The sequence below is a fragment of the Phoca vitulina genome, unplaced genomic scaffold (genome assembly GCF_004348235.1).
Source record: "Phoca vitulina isolate PV1807 unplaced genomic scaffold, GSC_HSeal_1.0 scaffold13, whole genome shotgun sequence".
Lineage (NCBI taxonomy): Eukaryota > Metazoa > Chordata > Mammalia > Carnivora > Phocidae > Phoca > Phoca vitulina.
In genome coordinates, this window is record NW_022589716.1 from 19,921,075 (window position 1) to 19,944,503 (window position 23,429).

Below are 23,429 nucleotides of genomic sequence, written 5' to 3' on the forward strand. Positions count from 1 at the left end.
TCCTCTGTCCAGGTGCTGGGGAAGGCGCCACGTTACCCGGTTCCCCGAAGCACCCCCGCACCTGGCGCTGCCTGGCCGAGCCGAGGGCGGTTCCTGAAGCCGTGTGGGAACCGAGGAGTCAACAGGCTTGCTTTGGTGTTCAGAAGTCACCGGACCTCACACACGTCCCCAGGTAAGGGGTGGGTGCCCTTCTATTACCTGCAACCCCTTCTTCAGTCAGGGAACCGCGCTGCGGACGGAACCAGCCAGCTTTCCCTGCCCTCCCGCCCCGAAGTTTCCCCCGAGCCCTAGGGCACGGGCGCGCGCGGCCGAGGCTGCCCGGAGTCCGCGCTCGGCCTCGCCCGCCCCCGGCCCTCCCCTCCCGGCTGCAGCTGGCCAATGGCAGCCCTCCCCGGGCGCTCCCCCTCCTGCCGCCTCTCTCCCTCCTCGCCCCCTCCCCGCCGCCCGGCTGCCTCCGCTTGCCGCCCGAGAGCGCAGGAATCGCGGAGCGCACGGCAGTCCGAGCGTTAGCCAGCCCGCGCGGGCCCCGCTCTCCCCGGGCCCCCGCCGGCGCCTGCCCGCCCCGAGTCTAGCCCCTCCGGCGCTTCCCAGAGCGGGGCTTCTGGCCCCGAGGACTGCGCGGCGGTGCCCTTCGAACTTCATCGGAAAGGGAGAAGATTGCGCGCGGGCGAGCGATGGACCCCGTGAGTCAGGTAGGTCGGACCTGGGCAGGGCGGCGGGGGCTGGGGTCCCCGCGGTCCGGAGAGGCGCCGCAGCCCCTTCCTCACGCTATCTCTCTCTCTCTCTCTCTCTCTCTCTATCTCGCCCGTCCAAAGCTGGCCTCCGCGGGCACGTTCCGGGCGCTGAAGGAGCCCCTTGCCTTCCTGCGAGCCCTGGAACTGGTGAGTGCGGGCTGTGTGCTGGGAGGGGAGCCGGGCAGCGAGCCGTCAGGTGAGGAGAGGTCGGGAGGGGCGCCCTCGGTTCTCGGCCGCCGCAGGCCCGGAGTTCGGCCCCCGGGCTTGAGATCTCCCCACTCCGAAGGTGCCGTTCCGGGCTGGCGGGGACGGGCTGGAGGGACCGCGCTTGGCGGCGGGAGTGCGGACGGGCTTTTGCAAGAGCTCCGAGGTGTCATCTCACTTCCCAAAGGCACACTCGCAGCGGCTGGGGAGGTGGGGAGCTCAGCAGATGGAGTAGCCGCCGCTGGGCTCTCGGCCTCACCTGCACTTCTGCGGGGGCGGGTGTGTGTGTGTTTGGGGGAGGGGGGGTAAAGGCTGGAGAGGAGGGACTCTATGAAGGCTGGACCTCCACTTGGCCAAGCTCGAAAGTTGATCAGCATGGGGACAGCTCTTCACCCGCCGGGACTGGGATGCTGGAAGCCCTGTGGTCAACTGCCCTGCGGGAGCTCCACCGAGGCGCGGTGAGGCTGTGAATGCTGTTGGTGGGGAGAGCAGGACTCTTTCCTTCCCTGTTATAATTTCTCTACCCTGGCCACTCCTCGAGGGCTCTAATGATTTTTCCCAGCAGAACCTCTCCCCAGCCCTCAGTCTTCTGAGAGAGCCCTTAGCTCTCTTCAGCCACTGGGCTCTCCGAAGTATTGTTACTCTTCTGTTTTGTCCCCCTTAAAGAAAAAAACAAAACAAAACAAAAAACCCACTCTGACAGTCCCATGGCAACCTATTGACAAGGAATGAGGCACAGAAGCAGTCACTCAGAGGGCCACAGAGCAATGTTAGTGTTGGCTTAGATGATGGTTATTCAGAGTGAAATCTGCAGGTCGCACATTCCCTCTTGCTAGGAGCTCTGAGGGGCAAGCAGACCTATCTGAACAGAAAGTTCAAAGCCCGTCATGTAGCATTAATCACAGGCCCTACCACTGACTAGCTGGGAAATTATGTAAGAGCATGCTCTGTCCTCCCAGATCTTAGCTCCAAGGGCTAATGTCTGGCTTTGGCTACACAACTGTGGTGCATGTTTGCATGGATGATCCACAGGGTAATCACATTTGCTTGTTTGTGGGCCTGCATAAAAACGCACAAATATATCAATTTGGCATACATCAAGACAACATTTGGAAGGCTTGAACCTTGTTCTGGGATGGCCATTCTAAAAGAGTTTTCCTTACAGCCAGGTTAAACAAAGCAAGCAGTGCTCACAGTCCATGAAACTTCCAGTCGGGCTTTCTCAGAATTCTGCCCACATTCATTCATTCAGCCATTCGGTAAACATTCCTTGTGCAAGAGCAGAGGTTTTTGAACAAAGTAATAGCTCCATTGCCAAGCCATTGTCTCTCAAAACAAAATTCAAAGAGTTGACATCATTTTCTGATATCTCTTATTGTCTCACATTGTCACTTACCTGACACGTTAATTTGTATTCTTTTCAGTCCTGTGACAACATTATTTCATGCCGGTACACAGAGCACAGGCTCTGCTGGCGTATTTCAAAGTATAGTAAACCTGGATGGATTTGTTTAAAATGCAGACGTCTGGACATCAACTCAAAATATTGGGAAGCTGGGTACCCAGGAATCTGCATTTTAAACAAGCTCCCTAAATAATTCCTATGCACTTGAAACTTGGAGGACTACCACCCTAAGCTATCTAGGTTCCCTCCAAAACTCGGAAGTACTTTTTACCTTCAAGCTCTTGTTGTTTCTCTTCATACTCACACCAGAAGCCTAGGAAAAGTGTTTGGCTTTTAACCTCAGTTTAAATATTACCTCCCTGAAGATTTCTCTCATATTTGTTCCTTTCCCCTTTCTCTATCCAAAATGGAATGATTCACCCCATTCTTTGGGCTTCCATTACATTTTATTTATGAGAATTTATCACACAGCATTATAGTTGTTTTTTTCTTGATGTGTGTGTAGGGGGAGAGAGGAAGGGAAGGAGAGAGGGAAAGAAGGAGAGGGGGAGACGGAGAGGAATAGCAGAACATTTATTACACCTAAAATATTTATAGTCTTTTCTCTCTTCTAGGCCTCTAAGGTTCTAAGGTGGAAGAGATTTTGCTTGCAAATCAGTGACTAGCTTTTCATTTATGGAAGAGAACCTGAATAAGGGACAAAAAAAAAAAAAAAAAAACACCCCAAACTTAAAAGGTCATTTAAGTTAGTTGATCTACCTTTTAAAAGAGCTAAGGTAGAGAAATGAGACCAGAGAGACAGAAGAAGGTTAGTTACTGATAAAGTTTAACAAAGTGGAGAGAGGGAAGGAAAATATATATTACATGTATGCACTGGTATGAGGAGACACTCTGAGGTATCTTTTCTGTAGGAGATGGTGACAATGAGAGAGTGATCTCTTAGACATCAGGAAATTTGTTCTGTTCCTCTCTGTGTTCCCTACTAGTGCCTTTCATAGTACTTGGTAAACAGTAAGTGACCAGCAAAAGGTGTAAATTGATTATGACAGAGCACTAACAATACTCCACTTTCTCCTTTTCTATGGAGAGCAGCTTTAAATTGGTACTCTTTAAAGTCTTTGAACCATAATCCTTTTGTTTTTCAGTATTTATGCTGTAGAAATAAAAGTGTTTATAGAGATATATGTTCAAGGATATTGACTGCAACATAATTTGTAGAGGAAAGAACTGCAAACAATTAGTGAGTCCCGTAATAGGAAAATTGTTACTGTATGATTCATACATGTTGTGAAATATTATACTGCCATTAAAAAGAATGAGTAATATGCATTGACCTGGAGGTCAGTATATGTAATTGTCTTTGATAAAATTATCAAGTGCAAAAAAAATGGGTTTCATTCTTAATATTTGATAAATTGTTAAATGGAAAAAGATGGCTTTCATTCTTTTAATCAACAACTTATTCAATCAGATTTCAAACTAGCATATTGATCATAATACCATTTTCGTAAAAATAGGAAAAGGGGGGTTGCCTGGGTGACTCAGTCGGTTAAGCATCGGACTCTTGATTTTGGCTCAGGTCATGATCTCAGGGTTGTGAGATTGAGCCCCATGTAGGGCTCTGCACTCAGTGGGGGAGTCTGCTTCTCTCTCTCTCCTCCCCTCCCTCTGCCCTTCCCCACCCCCTCACGCTTGCACGTGCCCACAGGGGCACATTCTCTCTCTCAAGTAAATAAATTTTAAAAAAATCTTTAGAAAATAGAAAAAGGGAAATATAGTTTGTGTGTGTGTGAGAGAGAGAGAGAGAGATTTGTCTGAGCATAGAGAAAAACAAATGTTTACCACTAAATTGTTAAAATTGACTTTTTTCCAAAGGGTGTAATTTGAGGTGCAGTGGGGAGAGGAGAGGGTAAAGGAAAGCTGTGGTATGCAGGAAGAATCATAGACATATCATTTGTCCACAGTTGTGCACATGAGTAATTAAAAAAAAAACAAACTCGTATTTTGAATGATGTCCTATGGATTGACCAAATGAAGTGGCATTACTTCTAAGGACATTCTCTGCTTTTGGATTTATAGCCTGAGGGGGAAAATGCACTGTATTTATGTGCTCTTTGCTTAGGAAAGGCTCATGGATACAATAGATTGAAAGTTTAACATATAAAAATCAGGCCTTCAGGGAAAAGCTTTAGCTAATTTCAAAGACTTTGAGGCAAAACTCCCAATTCTTCATCTCTACTTAAATGAGGGCAGGGACTTCTCACTGTATTTTGAGTCAAACCCCAAATTTAAGGTATAGCATTGATTCCAGTGGTGTTTCATTTATTCCCTGATGATAGAATAGATCCAGCAAATCTCTTAAAACATCATTTGGAAATGGTAAAAAAATTAAATTTACTCTATTTCTTTTTTTTTTATTTTATTATGTTACATTAATCACCATACATTACAGCATTAGTTTTTGATGTAGTGTTCCATGATTCATTGTTTGCGTATAACACCCAGTGCTCCATTCAATAGGTGCCCTCTTTAATACCCATCACCAGGCCAACCCATCCCCCCACCCCCCTCCCCTCTAGAACCCTCAGTTTGTTTCTCAGTGTCCATAGTTTCTCATGGTTCGTCTCCCCCTCCGATTACCCCCTTCATTTTTCCCTTCCTACTATCTTCTTTTTTTTAACATATAATGTATTATTTGTTTCAGAGGTACAGGTCTGTGATTCAACAGTCTTACACAATTCACAGCACTCACCATAGCACATGCCCTCCCCAATGTCTATCACCCAGCCACCCCATCCCTCCCACCCCCCACCACTCCAGCAACCCTCAGTTTGTTTCCTGAGATTAAGAACTCCTCATATCAGGGAGATCATATGATACATGTCTTTCTCTGATTGACTTATTTTGCTCAGCATAATACCCTCCAGTTCCATCCATGTCATTGCAAATGGCAAGGTTTTATTCCTTTTGATGGCTGCATAATATTCCATTTATATATATACCACATCTTCTTTATCCATTCATCTGTTGATGGACATCTTGGCTCTTCCAATAGCTATTGTGGACATTGCTGCTATAAACATCAGGGTGCACATACCCCTTCAGATCCCTACATTTGTATCTTTGGGGTAAATACCCAGTAGTGCAATTGCTGGTTCGTACGGTAGCTCTATTTTCAACTTTTTGAGGAACCTCCATAGTGTTTTCCAGAGTGGCTGCACCAGCTTGCATTCCCACCAACAGTGTAGGAGGGTTCCTCTTTCTCCGCATCCCCACCAACATCTGTCATTTCCTGACTTGTTAATTTTAGCCATTCTGACTGGTGTGAGGTGCTATCTCATTGAGGTTTTGATTTGGATTTCCCTGATGCCGAGCGATGTTGAGCACTTTTTCATGTGTCTGTTGGCCATTTGGATGTCTTCTTTGGAAAAATGTCTGTTCATGTCTTCTGCCCATTTCTTGATTGGATTCTCTGTTCTTTGGGTGTTGAGTTTGATAAGTTCTTTATAGATTTTGGATACTAGCCCTTTATCTGATATGTCATTTGCAAATATCTTCTCCCATTCTGTCAGTTGTCTTTTGATTTTGTTGACTGTTTCTTTTGCTGTGCAAAAGCTTTTTATCTTGATGAAGTCCCAGTAGTTCATTTTTGCCCTTGCTTCCCTTGCCTTTGGCGATGTTTCTAGGAAGAAGTTGCTGTGGCTGAGGTCGAATTTCTTAGACTTACTTTGAAGCACTAAGTTGGTAGCATCCACTGATCACTTATTTTGCTACCAGTTCTTTACAGTAGGAGGACTTTGGCCTTCTTCTTCTTTTTTTTTTTTTTTCTTTTTTAAAATATTGTCAGCACATTCTTTCTTCTCTCTACTATTTATAAGGCTGTGAATATACACCTGTGAATTTATGTGTAATGGAATGTGGAGACCCCAACACATCTATGTCCTCCAGGACCAGAATTGATGCAGATATAAGGGCATCAAAAGGACTTCAACTCTGCAAATGATATTTAGCATAGTCCTCTAGTAACATGATGTTGCAGGTCCAGATTCTGTCCCTCTAGAAATAACTGCTAGGTCAAATTGCCTGATTCCTCTGATTCTTATTCTTTGACATCCATCTCAAATTTTGCTATACCATTTCTGCAACAATGCTGGACTTCACATTTCCATTCTGCCTTCACAAAGGAGATCAGCTAATCCAGAGATGCAGTGTGTCTGATATATTAGCTGTAGAGGTACTACTTTACTTAAATGAAGGCACCTGCCTTGCATAATCTTCATCCCTGAATCTAAATTCTAAACTATGTTTTTCAAACAAACATTATTCTGCTTACTTGATATTAATAGCATTTAAATTCATGTTATTGATAATAACAAAATAAAGCAATAACATAATTAATGTGATATGATATGATATATAATATATCACCATTTTAAACCCTTAATGAGAAAGGTAAGAAGAGCTACCTTTCTCATGCAAGTTTCATATGAGGGACTGTATTTTAGTGCTTTCAGTAATCATTATGTCAAATCTATATGACTAACATTTCCATTTCACCATGAAGCTCAGGGATGTTAAATAACTCATCAAGAACAAAATTGTAAGAAATGGCAAAGCCAAGATTTGAGCACTCTCACTCCAAACTGTCTTCTCTTAAATGATATACTTTTTTGCTTCCTTCCGTGTGGCAGGCACCTGCTGTACCTTATCCCTAATCCGCGAAGAAATGTTAAAAGGCACATACTATCCTATTTTGCAATATTTATCTCACCCACTAAGATATATTTTTGAAACCTTTTCTGAAAATGCCAAGGAGTGTTCGCATGTAGAGATGAACATAACACACATCAGTTGTCTTTTATATTATTTTATTTTCTGTTGGTTATTAATTAACCAAGATAGAGTTAGTTCTAATTAAAAATTAGTATCTTTTCATTTAAAATATGTAGAAAAAGACTATGATTATCAAGCCAATAATTTAATCTCATTTTATGGTCTTTTTCTCTATTTTCTTAAAAAAATCTGTGTGCATGAGTCAGACAGCTCTTTCTTTTCCCTAAGTATAAACAAGACAGGGAATTCTAACATACAAGTTATTTAAATTATGAGCAGCAATCTGTCATTGAGGGTCTGATGTAATTTCAAAGCTACATTAATGTGGATTTAATTATAACTTTCTAGCCTCTCAATTAGTGACAAAAATCATATGCAATTAGAATATGAATCAATAAATACACTTTTCATAAAAGAGCAACTCCCCAGTATGGTAATGGAGTCATCACTTAATGCATTTCCAAGTTTATTAGGACAGTTGGTATTTGGCCCCACAAAGACAGAAACAAAGTGAAATGTATTACTTATGGATTTGAATCTGATTTTATTCTTCACTAACATGGTGAACTTGGACAAGTGATTCAACTTCATTTGCTTCATTTTTCTCATCTATAAATTGGATTGATATGGTTCCTCCTTCAAAGGGTTACCATAATGATTAAATGACTTAATGAAAGTAAACCTCTTTGCACAGTGCCTGGGCTATAAAAAGTGCTCAACAAATTATGAAGGTGGTGGTGCTGATGATGATAATGATGATGATGATAATGATGATAATGATTTGGGTGATTCTGGGGATGATGAAAAAGGAGAAAGTAAAAATCCATCAGAAGGTAATTTAGAACATTATGGCAACCTCTTGCAAGTTAGGGTCTTGGCAAAATTCTGATGTAGAAAATCTGTATTCACCTTGCATGTACCTCTTGGAGCCCCTCTATCTATATACCATACTGCCATGGTTGTTTTGTTTTGTTTTGTTTGTTTGTTTGTTTTCCATAGCATAAGTGACTCTCCAGGGACTTGCCCTTGGAGTATCTGCATGTCAAAGAACATTGCAGAGAGGCAAGGAATAGGTTTCATGAAAGAATTACAGGCACTTGGTTCTCAGTTTTTTTGTTGAGGTGCAGGGAGAGACTTTTCCTAATCTTTCTCAAATCATAATCTATAGACATTGCTTATGTTTAGAAGAGCTACATGTATCCAACTGAATTCTCCAGGTTGTAGATGAAGGTCCTGATAGGATCCTCAGTCACTTCCTAACCACACCCTAATACCCAGCCACACCTGGCACTTGGGAGTCTCCCAGGTAGGAACAGGGTAGGAATCCTGCCCTCATGCTCGAGTAGAGACATTATTCTTAGTTCTGTGTTCCCCCAGAGGATTTATACCTCTTCCTGATCCAGGTAAGAAAAAAAAGGGTCATGTGTTAATAGAAAAAAATAATAGTCTCTAAGGAATGTGTGTAGAGAACCTTGACTTTCCTTTGAGTCTTCATCTTCTGCAGGCATATATTTGACTTTGGCTGTATTTGTAATTATTCTTGTTCATTCTATTAGGTTTGCCTTTCTTTGAGAACCTGTTTCCTCACGTGAATAGTGGGGACAATATCTCTTGCTTCTCACAGTTGTAAATTTTAAGTGAGATCAAGCATGTAAGACACTTTGTAAACTACTAAATGTCCTCCAAAGTAAAGATAATTGGGATCATGATGATGGTCATGATAAAGAATCACTTTTTTTCCAGTCTAAGTGACCCTGGACAACATAAGATAATTGCCCTAGTGTGAAGGTTGAGACATGAAGTGTGAGTGCCTTATCTCTGCTCCCAGAGTAGCTGAGTCCTTCCCAACACCAACCACCCTCTAAGCCTCTGCTCATGTCTCTTTGACCTCTTTGGAACATACAAGAAAAAAATGATGCTGCCCATTGAAACTGATGCCTCATCAAAACTTGGCGGAGGTCCATCCTCACCCCTTTTAGCTCTCATACTGAAATCCAGTTTCTTGCTCTGTACACATTTCACATTTCCTAGATGTTTTGGAGGACTGGTGATGGTTTCTTGCTGATCTGATGGACTTTTGCACATGTTTCTTCCTCTGCGTTTAATACTACGGTTCTCTTCTCACCCAGCCCCATTTAGCTGGCAAATTCCTCTTGTCCCATCAGGTGTCAGCTTAGATGTCACTTCTTTTGGGAGGACCTCTCTGAGTAGGCAGGTCCCACTAGAAGTCAGCCTCCTGTTGGCTCCCCGAGCACATTCTTTAATGACTTGTTTGCATTTTAGCTTCCCAGCCATACTAAAGGCTCCATGAAGACAAGGATATTGTTTGTCTTGTTCATCAGTACATTCTAAGTATCTAACACAGTGCTTGACACATAGTAAGAACAACTCCAGGGACACTTACAAATCCCATCAAAACATCTGGCAGTAGGTCCTCAGTAAGTATTAGTAGACTGAATAAATGAATCTTTGAGAGCACATTGGATGTGGTGTAAATTCCCCTTCATGATCTTCATTGTGAAGAGGAATTGTAAGGACTCCTACAGACGTAATTGTTTAGCTGTTACTCTTGGTTGTGGAGGAGAGTAACTCACATAAACGGACTCAACTGTTAAAGGAAAGGGGTCAGTTGTAGGCATACTCACTGCACAATAAAGGAGGTGAATTCTTACAGCAGTAAAAGTATGAGGACTGAAACAGGCGCAGGTCTCATGTCTTGAGTTCAAGGCAATGAGTAGAACTGCCTTCCCAAGAGTGCTGCCATTATTGTGTTTTGACCACCATCCTGCTTGCTCTCTTTGTGTGTTCACTTTCTCTTCCCATTTAGCTTATTCTTTCCCTGATTCTAATCTAATGTCCTAAGAGAAAGAATATGATTGGCTTAGCTAATAATTTTTTTCAGTGTGGACACAACTCTCAGTGCCAGGCCATATCAGGTTATGGATTGGCTGCCCATGGATCGAATGCCTACCACTAGTTATTGTCATAGCCTGAATAAAAAGGATCCTGAGATTCAAAACATGTCTCCCAAGATTATTCTTTCAGGGGAAGAGTGGAAGCAATAATTCTTGCAGTCATAGGCACATTAGGCCCAGTGAGGTTTACATGTGGAAGAATAAATGATTTTTTTTTCATGAGTACATCTTTGATTAAGGTAGCACTAACAGTTTTCTCAAGTATTGCATCTTTGAGATCTGGGACCAGAATTCCCGGAATAAATGATTTTTTTTTTTTTCATGAGTACATCTTTGATTAAGGTAGCACTAGCAAATTTTCTCAAGTATTGCATCTTTGAGATCTGGGATGAGAATTCCCAGAATTCTCTATGATGAGATCCTTTGGTGGATTTACATTGGTGATATGATTCGAGGAGTGTACCTTTGGCCCTTCAGCACACAGGGCTCCATGAGCTTGTGCCATCTTGTTTATCACCTCTTTCTGAAAGGAATGATGAGGTTTTGCCTGTGATTAGATAATCCATTTGTGAAGGAAAATGTATTCCCTCAAACTGCATGCACTTCATCTTTATTCATATACGGGTAGGTTAATTGAGCTCTGGCCCTTAATGTTAGAAGACTAATTCCTACATTAATTATTTCTTGTGTTTATTCATGTGGTAGAAAACAGAAACACACTAATGTGTACTTTTTTTAAGTTTAATATTCTTACCCCAATTAAATTTTTTGTTCTGCATATTTACTCATGGAAGAGTCATTAGCTTGCCTGGTGTGGTAGGTGCTGTCTGAGGGAGGGGAGGAGAGGAATTGGTTGACAAGCAAGAATCACTGTGGGAAAAGGCAGCATGGGGCTTGAAGGAGCATGGGCTTTGGCATGAGCCTTATGCTGGAAAACTGGCTCTTCTTTCCAGCCATTGGAAGTGGAGCTGACTACATAATCATGCTGCTCCTCAGCGTCCGCAGCCATCAAAGGAAGAGCATTAGAGTCACGTCTTTTGGATGCCAGTAGGGTTAAGTAATTTAATGTTTGCAAAACCCCCAGCAGAATGTCTGGTCCATACTAAGGCTTCCTAACTGTATCTAAGGAAGAGATTGTTAAACATGATGGTATGTTATCAACAAATGCATTTAACATTTCTAGCACAGTATAAACATAAAGTTTGCTCAATTTATTATTGCCTTATCATTTCTATTATCTCTCTATTGGGAGAACATTGTGAGATGATAATAAAATATATACAAGTAATAGGAATACTAATACGTAGAGACAAGCACTTTACTAAATGCTATAGTGATAGAGCCAGAATTTGAACCCGGTCAATTGGATGCCGGATTCCTTCATCTTAATCATTTTTCTATGTTACCTCTCATTAACAGTGATCACCCATTGCCCCCAGCTCTTAAAATTAAATGCTTTCTCCAGTGAACACGGTAAGAACAATATATACCATTCCTTCTTAAAGTCATGTCTTCTCAATCCCAGTTCAGGTCCCTTTTTACTCATGCTGCCAGAACACAAACAAAATTTCAGTACCCCCCCATAATGACTAGGAATGTCCAGACCCACTCAGGAACTTTTCTACTCCTCAAAAATACTCCTATTCCCTGAGAAAATTTTGCTGATCTTGTGTATCTTTTTCTAACAAAATCTTTATTCACTGATCTATTGTATAAAGATATTCAAGTTCAGGAATGTGTTGTGAAAACATGCTTATGAAGTTTCTGTAGAATTCAGAAAGGATCTGGATATGAAGATGTGAAGACTTAAATTCTTTTTTAGACACCTGATAAATTACTCAAGTCCAATAGGTTCAATCATGGATGCAGAAGGAGCAAACAAATTTTGTCTATCCTTTGTGTGTATGTGAGCAGCCATTCTTTGGATTTGTTGTTTTGAAGGATTTGTGTGCCAAATAAAAAGACATACCCCCCATGGCTTTAACAAGAAATGCTCACATATCCATCTGGTCTACCATGAGACTGCCTGGCTGTGCTCTCATGCCCTTAATTCACCTGACGGTTGCACCTGATAGACAGTTGGCATTCCCCCTGGGCTCCTTCCTGAAGCTGGGAATCCAGAAGAATTGAGAAAGCAGAAGGGTTAGATTGGAAGAAAGAGTGATACCAGGAAGTTACTAGGCATGAGCCCATGATCTGAGTGAAGAATGGAGATCCCGGAGATATTTAAACTGAAAAATGGGATAGCTGGATGAGTAAGGATTATGATGATGACTTGGAGTGTGTTGGCTTTAGAGCCACAAGCTTGGGTTCAATTGCAGAACTTGGGTGTGTTCATGGGCAAATGAATTTTACTGAGCCTCCAATTTCTAGGGATTTTACCTACATCAAAAATATGTTTACATGATACAAATGAATTAATGCCTGAAAAACTTTGGATGAATCCCTTCATCTCCTCGAGCTGTAGAAATGGGATAATATCCATAACACAGTGCTTTGGAATAAAATGAGCTAATATGCATGAAAGTTCCTATCAGAGGGCTCAATAAATGTTGACTGTCGCTGATTATAGAAAACGAAAGCTCAGGTATCCAGGGAATCTTTCCTGTAAGTGCCATGCCTGATGCATTACCCTTAATGTTCATCTCTAGCTGCAGCTGTTTGAGGAAAGGGGGGAGGCTTATTTGCATGTTTCATAATCCTCTACTAGAATTTATATAAGAACTTTTGTTGCCAGAATCACATTGCAAATTCTATTTATGAAACAGTTGAAAGCAAAAGCACAATTATTATATATGAATTTGGAATTTATCTTGAAAGACATGTACTTCATTGGTTTAAAAAAAGGAATATGTGTGAAATTGTTAGTGGTATTAACTCTAGCTATTCTAGGGGAAACCACTAAGTTTACCAGTCACAGTAGGTAAATTTGAAGTGTAAATATTATACTTTCTCTTCTTTTAAAGTTACTTTAAATTGCTGGCTGATATGTGTGTCTTTTAATGTCTGGCTTTATTTGCTACATTTCCCTCATTTGGTAACAGAGAGAATACTTGGGTTTGACTGTCAGCTCTGTAACTGACAGCTATGTGACCTTGGACGTGTTCCTTACCCTCTCTGGTCCTTTCATATTTATACCACTGAAAATCATAATGACTAGCAGGTGAACTACTGTGTTCATTAAACGAGATAACATATGCAAAGTGTGATGACACATAGCAAGCCTTCAGTAAATACTTACTCTCTTTCCTTTTTTCCCCCGGAATATGTTTTACCGTCAACGTGTAGAAGTAATAAATTGGAAAATTCACAAGTGTGAGTTTTTTTTTCTAGATGTTCCTAGGTATTCTGCCTCCCACCCTCCCTCTCACTCCCTCTCCCTCTCTTTCTAACACATGCACACATGCATTCTTCATACTGAAGGCCATAAAGATCAGGTCTATATAACCCAAATGAGTTCGAGTGAGATAGTAAAATTTGGCAGGTATGGTTGGCAAGGAAAGAATGATTAGACTGGACTGTCGAGTCCGAGATCAGTGTCTCAGACACATTGGAGCCCCAGGCTGCCTGCAGGCTTTGGCAAGGTGACCATGAATTTGTGAAGCTGTTTTCCAAAAGGAATAACATACTTCTTTGTTTTAAAAAAGGACAAAGCTCCCATACATAGTGGGAGTTCAATGTAACGGCTATAAAGAAATGATCTCTTGCTAGGTGTCAGCTGTGTATCTCAGTGCTACCTACATTATATACATAATTTCATTAATACCTTACAGTCACCTTAGAAGGTTCACTTGCCCAAAGTTACAGAAATTATAAGTAAATGACCAAAGGAGGATTTCAAGCCATGTCTATCTGACCCCCTGCCTTCTGTGCCTGCCATGATCTAAATATACTGAGTATATATGTATTCTAGGTGGATTTTTTTGACATGTTATTTAGAACCATTTTATTCATAAGTAATATATTTATTAATTTAAAATAAAAACCATTAGTAAATAAAAATTACCCAATGTCCTTCTACTGAGAGATAACTAATGTTGATATTTTGAAAAATGTTTATGTTCATGTAACTTTTTTTCCTGCAAAAATGATATGTTAGTTTGGTAGGGCTGACATAACAAAGCACCACAAACTGGGTGGCTTAAACAAGAGAAATTTATTGTCTTACGTTTCTGGAGGCTAGAAGTCCAAGACAAAAGTGTGGATAGGGTTGGTTCTTTCTGAGACCCTTAATGGACAGTCTGTTCCATATCTCTCTCTCCTAGTTTCTGTGGTTTGCTAACGATCTTCGGTGTTCCGTAGCTTGTAGATAATACACTGCCTCAATTTCAGCCTCTGTTTTCACATGGTGTTCTCCTATTGTCTATGTCTAAATTTCTCCCTATTTATATGACACCCGTCATATGGCATTATAGCCCATCCAACTACAATATGACTTCATCTGAACTAATTACATCTGCAATGATCCTGTTCCCAAATAAAGTCACATTCTGAGGTACTAGGGGAAAGGACTTCAACATATGAATCTTGGGTTGGGGGTGTGGGGGATGGACACAATTCAACCCATAACAAATAGGTTCTTAGAATAGGTACTGTTTTGTCACCTGTTTTGTTCCCCTTAATATATCATGAATGTATTTCCATGCCACTAGATAAAATGTCTTTCTCCATAATTTTTATGGCTATATATTATCACACTGTATTTCTGTCCTTGGAAATTATTTAACTTATTTCTAATTTATGTATTTTTCCAATGTGTATTTATAATACTTTTAACCTCCAAAAACCAACCCCTCCTTCAAGGTAACTGGTTAGTATACTTCTGTTATTACTTGCTTAATTTCTAGATGTAGAATTTCTGGTTCAAAAGGTTATATGTTTTTAAGGTGTTTGAAACAATTGTCCCGCAATGAGGTGGCCCAAGTGTGGGCATTATCATTTAAATGTTTTCCAACTTTATAGATGAAAGTGAAATCTTGATTATGTACTTTAATTATGCATTGAAGTTGCATATTTTTAATAAGATTGTTTATATTCTTATTTTCTTTTGGAAATATTTTAATGAACAGAATAGATTTGTAAAGCCACGGCTGAGAGTACCAAGCTCATGGTGCTATTCAGGTGGACTTTTATATAAGCCGCTGCCTAAAACTTTTCTAGGTCATTGTACTACTACACCATTTGGAAATTATTTAGATTGCTATATTCTGACCTGGGTAGAGAGGCAAATACTAAGCCATTCTTTCTCTGAATTATTATATAAGAACAGATTTATGTAATTTTTAGAATGCCAGAAATAAATACTATTATTATAAATCCTTTATAATATAGTTTTATGATATGAATTTACTATTCTATTTGCATCTTATTTATATTATTAATGTTAAACTTATTTATTATAAGTGACATATTATTTTTCTTTAAATGATACTCATAAGTGTTGACCTATATTCAGTACCTTTCTGAAATGTGAAGCTCATGTATATGTATGTAGTGACTCATGTATACAAATTTATGCCATACCTTCTTCAGGTTTGAGACACTTGGAACATTAATAATTCTTTGGAGGGAAAGGCAGAGTGGATAGAATGTTACTGCATCATCTGAGGAATCCTGGGTCATATCTGGCTCTTGATTGTAGAAAGCCTTATCGATAAAGTAAAATAAATTCAGCAGCTGCCTGATGCCAAGGACATTTAGGTCCTCTCTTTCTTGGATCACATTCTAGACCACACTTGCTATCAACAGCATTAACATTATGGATGCACTCTGCCTGTGACTTACATATGGCTATTTTGGGCCACCTTCGCCTCCCTGTGCATTAAAATAACAGCTGTTATCATTCATTGTATCCTTACTGAGCTCTAGGCACGGCACTAAGTGCTTTCTGCATGTTATGCCCTTTAATTCTAACAGCCTGTTTGAATGTATGCATCATTATCTTCCTATGTTTAAGCAAAGAATCTGACCCTTAGAAAAACAAATAATGTTTAAGTGTGTACAGCTGATAATAGAAGAGCTGAGATTTGAACCCAGGTATTCTGTGCTTAAAAAGACCCTGTGTGCTTAACCTAGCAGTAAGAGAGGAAGAAAAGTTCTGATTCTCTCCCAGGGACCAGCTCCCTATGGGAAGAGCCATCCTAGCCAACAGGTCTGCCCTCCACAGCTGTAAGTGAACCAAGGTTACACCTGAACGGCCAGCCCCACCATTTAGCCACACAACTTGTACCTGTCAGGGAAAAATCCACCAAGGTAGTGATTTGACTGAACCTACTTATTTGTCTCTATTAGGTGGTGAATTCCGTGATGGGCAGGCAGAGAAACATTCTAAGTTCTCTTTGCAGTTCAAAGCCAAGTACTTTTTTTAAGTGGTTTTTTTTTTTTTTTTTTTTTGAGTCTACTTGATAAAACAATAAATGAAAGGATGGTTTTGATTTGCTTTGAACTGATCTCATTTGATCTTCTCTTTATTTTATTTGTGTAAATTAGAACCACAGTTGCCTTGGCAAATGATAGACTTAGAAAGACCCATAGGACTGGATGCTTCCTGCCTTTTCAGTTTGTCAATAATTTCTCTGCCACCCTTTAAATGATCCCCATCTGCTTGTAAAAATACAAAGATCCTTGAGATTGTCAATCTTCTGTTTTATTGATTTGTTTTGGGAGACACTCAGTTTCTTCTCCCATATTGGTTTTCCCTGCCTTTGAAGAACACAGGAAACAGGCTAAGGCCTTGGCTGGTAAATATTGGGGCCAGAAAGCTAACCAAGTCTGCTGGGGACCAGGCAGATAATGTGTGAGGAAGCAGGAAGCAGGCAGCTGTAAGAGGCAGCACTAGTGACAAGAGGTGTTCGCACATTGGAACATGGATTTCTGCTTAGAGGCACAGTTTCCTCTTCACCAGCCAGTTCTTGCTGGGTGGGACCACAGACCCATTGTGTCCAGATATTTCCACTTCTCTTGAGAAAACAGAAATACGGATTTTGGTGCTAATCTTGGGTAGTTTTAATGGAGGAAGTGTCTCCCATTTTTCAGACATTGTAAGAGCCATGTTTTCAGAACAAATAAAGCATGGCTGAATTGTGAGTATGGCCCACAGTCTCCAGCTTGTTCCCACTGCACCACAGTGTCCCGGCCCCCTGAGGCTTTGTCTCTGCACCCCCAAGGACCTGGCCTAGTTCTCTTCTGGCACAGGAGGTTTTCAGAAGCCATTTATCTGATGGATGAATGAGAGCTTTGGTGTTCAGAAATTAACCCTAAGTTGGGGTTTTTGAAATGATGGAATTTAGTGAGTCCACAGGTCCCTTTTGCCTTTCCTCAGATAAGATAAAAAATGTTTCACTAGGTATAAAAAGCATGTAAATAGAGGAGCTATTCTTGGGCCACAATCTTGATGGAATGGAGGTAGCAGCTCATAGTGTTAGAGTAGGCAGTTAGTTATGATCTGTAACCTAATCCTACTTAGGATACCAGGAGGCCAGCAAGGAGGAAGTCATGGCCACCTATTGGGAAAGGCAGAGGCCTGTCCTGGCAGCACTCCACAAAAAGCCAGATCAAACCAGATAGGCCCAAGGTGGCAGGTGCCATGACAGAAAACCCCTGACCAAATTAGGAAGAAAAAGCGGGAAACCCCGCCTTCCACCCCAATTAATGAATATTCCACCCTCTAGTGAACAACTGTCCATAAAAGATAGAAATCCAACCCTCAATGTGCTCGCTCCCTCTCTCCTACCTCTCTGTCTTTCTTTCACTCTCACATCTCTGTATTCTTGCTTTAACAAACATTGCCACTTGTGTCGCTCATCCACTGTGTTGTGTGTCTGTCCTTGAATTCTTTCTCATGACAAGAGCAAGAACCTTTAGTGACACCTTTAGGATGGCCAGGAGGACCCTGCAACAACATTGGCAATATAGGGTGAGTTAGTAATATGGCTCCGGGTACTGGATAAGGTATTGAGAAGAACTGAATTTCTCAGTCAACCAGGATAATCTCAAAGAATTCTGTTCATAAAAAGTGCAGTTTAATTATTTGTAGTTTAAAGAATCAATGAATAAATGAATCCTAATGGGAGGGGATTCTGAATATTTATGTATATTAGGACTGTCCAAAAGGATATTCTGCAATAATGGAAAGGTTTTTATATTCACTGTCCTATACAGTAGTCACTAGCTACATGTGACTACTGAGTACTTGAAACTAAAGAACTGTGTTTTTTATTTTATTTATATTTAATTAATTTAAATTTAAATAGCTAGTAGTGGGGCACCTGGCTGGCTCAGTTGGTTAAGCATCTGACACTTGGTTTTGGCTCAGGTCATGATCTCATGGATTGTGGGATCGAGCCCCACTTGGGGCTCTGTGCTCAGTGGGGAGTCTGCTTGAGATTCTCTCTCTCTGCCTCTCCACTCACTTGTATGCTCTCTCTCATAAATAAATAAATCTTAAAAAATAAATTTAAATAGCTAGTAGTTACCATATAAGTAGCTAGTGGTTACCACATTGTACAGCATAGTGGAGAGATTTAGCCCATCCTTCTGGTTTACAAGGGGAGTTTGCTGAACTTCAGTAAATAACTTAGATAGAGACTGACTTATGTAGCAGAATATAGTTATTGTGAAGTGGCTCTGTTCTTTAGAACTTCCATTTTTACATTTATTGTTCAGTACACCTCACACAATGTGGGTGGCAAGGAGTTTTTCAAACCAACTTGTAGAAGTTTGTTAGACTCTGGATTTTCCAAATTTTACCATTCTTTGGGTTATACTTTTTATGCATTTTATATATTTTCATATGTTTATGAATTTTATACATTTACACATCCATTTTATTCATTGAAAAGATTAGACAAACTGAAACTTTTTCTATTTGCCCCTGATATGAAGCAAGATGACAGTTTTCAAAGTTTGCACTAATTTGTTAGCACAAGAATATCCCATAATAATAGGATTTTTTAAAAAAAGATTTATTTATTTATTTGAGAGAGAGAGCATGAGCAGGAGGGGCAGAGGGAGAGAGAGAATCCCAAGCAGACTCCACGCTGAGCATGGAGCCCAACATGGAGCTTGATCTCATGACCCTGAGATCATGACCTAAGCTGAATCTAAGAGTCAGACACTTAGCTGACTATGCCACCTGGGTGCCCAATAGTTAGGATTTTTTTTTTTTAAGATTTTATTTATTTGTCAGAGAGAGAGAGACAGAGCACAAGCAGGGGGAGTGGCAGGCAGAGGGAGAAACAGTCTTCCCGCTGAGCAAGGAGCCCATGTGAGACTCAATCCCATGACCTTGGGATCATGACCTGAGCTGAAGGCAGATGCTTAACTGACTGAGCCACCCAGGGGTTCCAATAGTTAGGATTTTTTAATGAGGATATGCATTTCATTTGGGAAGCAGACTAAAAGCTATGAAGATTGCTCAGTATTATGTGATGCAGAGAAACTAAACAGTTTCTTCAGTGTTTAGTTAGTGAGAAATCATGAGGAGATACTTATTTATTCTATGATTAGCAAGGTAGTCTAGTAATGTTTTGACAGTGGCCATATGAACAGTACCATTGGCATTCAGGTGCACGTGTAAGAAGAATAATGAAATAGTAGTCAGATTAAAGAGAACGACAGTGATATAGCTGCATCATGGTTGTTGTGTCAACCATATGGACAAGAACTGGGAATGTGCGATTCCATGTGTATCACACACCCCATCCCGTTTAGTCACTCATAGAGAGTATGGAATTTTAGAGATAGCCCAAGTATCCTAGTTATGTAGAATCCTAGTTATGTAGAATCCTAGTTTGATTCCCCTGAGAGTAAAACCTAAGTCAAATGTGGCAGCTCTGAGCGTAGTGTATTGGGAAGTGATACCAGGGAGCAGCCATGAGAGACCAGGGATGTAAAATGGAGACGGAGGCAAAACAATAGAAGGCCACATTACAGAGTTGTTCCTCCTTGTGGGAGATCCTTGCATAAACATGCGGGGCTTCCTGAGCACTCTCATGAAATGCATCTCAGAACTATCTACCCAGGGGACAAAAGGATGAAACAGTAACACCTTGGCTTCCATTGCTCGTTAGTCAAGGGTGGCCTCATGGAAGTTAACTCCTGTCTAATATGGGTTCTGCAAGAGCAGACTCTGAGATAAGGATTCCTGTAGTTTATTTGGGAGGTAATCCCAGGAAACACTGGTAAGGGAGTGGAGAAGTAAAACAAAATGAAAAGTGAGGCAAGAGAGAGTACATTATTTAAAATGTTACCACTATTGGCAACTGCAGGTTAATCCCACTGGGAGACTCTCGGGACTAGTGTAGAACACCCCCAGTGGCTATAATTGTATCACCTGGCTACCCTTGTGTGCAAAAGAAGCTGGGAAATACAGTTTTTAGCTGGGCATGTTGAAACATCCAACAAAACTGTTACTAAGAGAGAAAGAAAGTGGATCTTGAGGAGAGAGTTACCAGTCTCAGACAAGATACACAATAGATGTTCTTCAAATAGTTGCTGCATTCCCCCCTTTGCTTTGGCTGAGATGATGATGATAATATAATAATAATAATAATACTTCCATCCTGATTCTTCAGTGTATCAGAGATCATTAAACAGAAATCATTTGGTTGTAAGGAACAACAACTCATTCAAACTGGCTTAGAAAGAAAAAGCAGGGGGCTCCTTGGTGGCTCAGTCAGTTGAGCATCAAACTCTTGGTTTCAGCTTGGGTTATGATCTCAGGATCGTGGGATCCAGCCCTCTGTTGGGCTCTGCACTCAGCCCAGAGTCTGCTTGGGAATCTCTCTGCCTCTTCCTCTCCCTCTGCCCCCCAACCTCACGTGTGTGCTCTCTCTCTCTCTTTCTTTCTCTCAAGTAAATAAATAAATCTAAAAAAAAAAAAAAGAAAAGAAAAGAAAAAAAAGAAAAAGGATAGGAAGGAATAAGATTTATCAAAAGGTGAGAAGTTAAGTCAGACTTCATGAGGGAGAAAGAGAGGGAAATGAGATCTGGGAGGCGGAAAATCAGCTAGAAGAGTTTTCCAAATCATCTTGCTGGGCCCTTGTTATATCTGCTCTTTGCTTCTCTTTGTGTCTTGGCTCCAGTTCTCTGATTTTTAATGTAAATATCTTGCTTTGCTTTTTTTGTGTTGAAAGAAGACAGTATCTGCCTCAAGCCTAATTCTAACCTCACAATTCAAGTGTCCATTGCTGTTGCCCTTGGCACAGATTCTCAAGAGAGGAAAATGACAGACTCAGCCTCACCTATGGCATGGTTCACCCTGGGGTCCTATTGCCAGATTTGGGGTGAGGGACAGGACCATGTAGCATACAAGGCTAGCCAATTTTTTTGGGGGGTGGGGGAAGAGATTCTTCAAGACAGGACAATGGGTGGGGAGAAAATTGTTGCTATTTCTACCTTACTGATGATACTAACTTTTTTCAAGTATGATAAAATGTAAAGTTTGTAAGAAAGCAGAGTCCCAGGAATTTGGTAATCAAAGCTAAATCACAAACTCCCAGGAGACTGACAGTAGTAGTTTCACAATAATTGAGAAACTAACACAAACGAGGTATCTCTGTGGGTGGTGACAGTCATTTAGATGTTGGGGATACTAATCTTCAGACTTATTTCCTGTGCAGCAGGATTAGGTACTTATATGTTTTGTACGTAGCATCATTGAATTCATTAATCATTAGAGGTGCTTGGTATTAAAATTAGCAGCAAATGATGAGTGTCCTTGATTGCAGAATTGGGATATATTTTTCACTTGTGATGCTCAAGAGTGATTTGGATATGTTTTGCTAACTGTTCCAAGTTTCTCTGCCAGTTTCAGAAGAACTCGTCACAGCAGAGCGGGTGGGGTTACAGAAATGGGGGGCAGAAAAAGGGGGGAATCTGACTTACTTCCAAGTGATGACTTGCAAATTGTACTTTGACAATTGACATTTTATAAAATTTGTTACCCAGAGCACCCTTTAAAATGTACTTGAATTCTGAGTTGTGACTGTGAATTCTAGAAGGTGAATTGCTTCTGTCTATTGTCGGGAACAAAAGTTTTACCCTACCTATCAAGGTTCTTGTGGCTGGTCTAAGAATTAAATTGACAAGAAACAAATTAACAGGAGAAAAACAGATAAAAATTAATAACATGTATTATCTCCTATGTAGATAGGGGAGACCCAGGAAAACTGAGTGACTCCTTGAAATGGCTGAAGCCATTACCTTAAATAACATCTCCAGCTAAAGACAAAAAAATATGTTGAGTTTAGGGAGTCAGTTATGGGAGGTTGCCAGGAAAAGCACCTTAAACAAAGATAATGTTATCATGCAAATTTAAGTCCCCACCTTCTGCATTGATAAGAGTTTGTAAAGATTTGCTCATCATCCTCTCCTGTACTCCCTCACAAATGGAGATTTCTCTTATAAATGTCAGTGTCTCTTACAAAAGAATAACTTCTACTCAGTTTTCAGAGCTTCTCCTGTGTTTGTAATTTTTTTCAAATAATCAGTCTAAAAGGATACTTTACCAAAGACATATTTTGAGGTGCCAAATTCTGCTCTCCTACTTTGTCCATCCATCCATCCATCCATCCATCCATCCATCCATCCATCTTCATTCTAAGGTAGTGTCAGCATGGAACTGTTGACTCCAATGCCTTGGTTAAAAAAATGTCATGGGGCTGGTATTGACCAGCCTGGTGCCAATCTTCACATATGCTTTAAGGATAAAGTAATTATGGTGGACTCTATTAGTCCCACTACCAGGCTAGTGCACAGCCCTCCCCCCCTTCCTCTGCTGTCGTGAATGTTGACTGCTAACAGGTTAGAGCTGCCCCTTCTCTAGAGAATTGCCTTTGACTGAATGGAAGCCACCATACCCAGGAACTTACACTCTTTAGGGAAACCTACAACCATTAACAGTCTAATACAGGGGTACAAAAGGCTGGTTCCCCTACCTCAAAGAGGGCACACTTCTGGTATGATTCACACTTCAGAGCCCTTGTGAGGGCAGACTGTACCTCACATCTAGCTGATACCATGTCCTCCATGTCCTTGCTCAGCTACTTCCCTTTCTCTCTCTTTTTTCCTAAAGAGTACTCCCCCAATAAATCAAGAGTACCTGAATTGGGGCGCCTGGGTGGCTCAGTCGTTAAGTGCCTGCCTTCGGCTCAGGTCATGATCCCGGGGTCCTGGGATCGAGCCCCACATCGGGCTCCCTGCTCTGCGGGAAGCCTGCTTCTCCCTCTCCCTCTGCCCCTGCTTGTGTTCCCTCTCTCGCTGTGTCTCTCTCTGTCAAATAAATAAAATCTTTAAAAAAAGAGTACCTGAATCTTTGTCTCAGGCTCTGCCTCTAGG

The 23,429-nt window shown here is 41.0% G+C and overlaps 1 protein-coding gene across 1 annotated transcript in view; it reads left to right on the forward strand.

The window, feature by feature from the left end:
* Positions 1 to 449: 449 nt before the first annotated feature.
* Positions 450 to 23,429, forward strand: part of SYNPR (synaptoporin) — a 304,031-nt gene continuing 281,051 nt past the window's right edge. The window contains exons 1-2 of the mRNA XM_032411681.1: positions 450 to 692; positions 816 to 881. Of these exons, the coding sequence (XP_032267572.1) occupies positions 675 to 692; positions 816 to 881 (84 nt within the window). The 5' untranslated portion in view covers positions 450 to 674. The remainder of the gene's footprint in view (positions 693 to 815; positions 882 to 23,429) is intronic.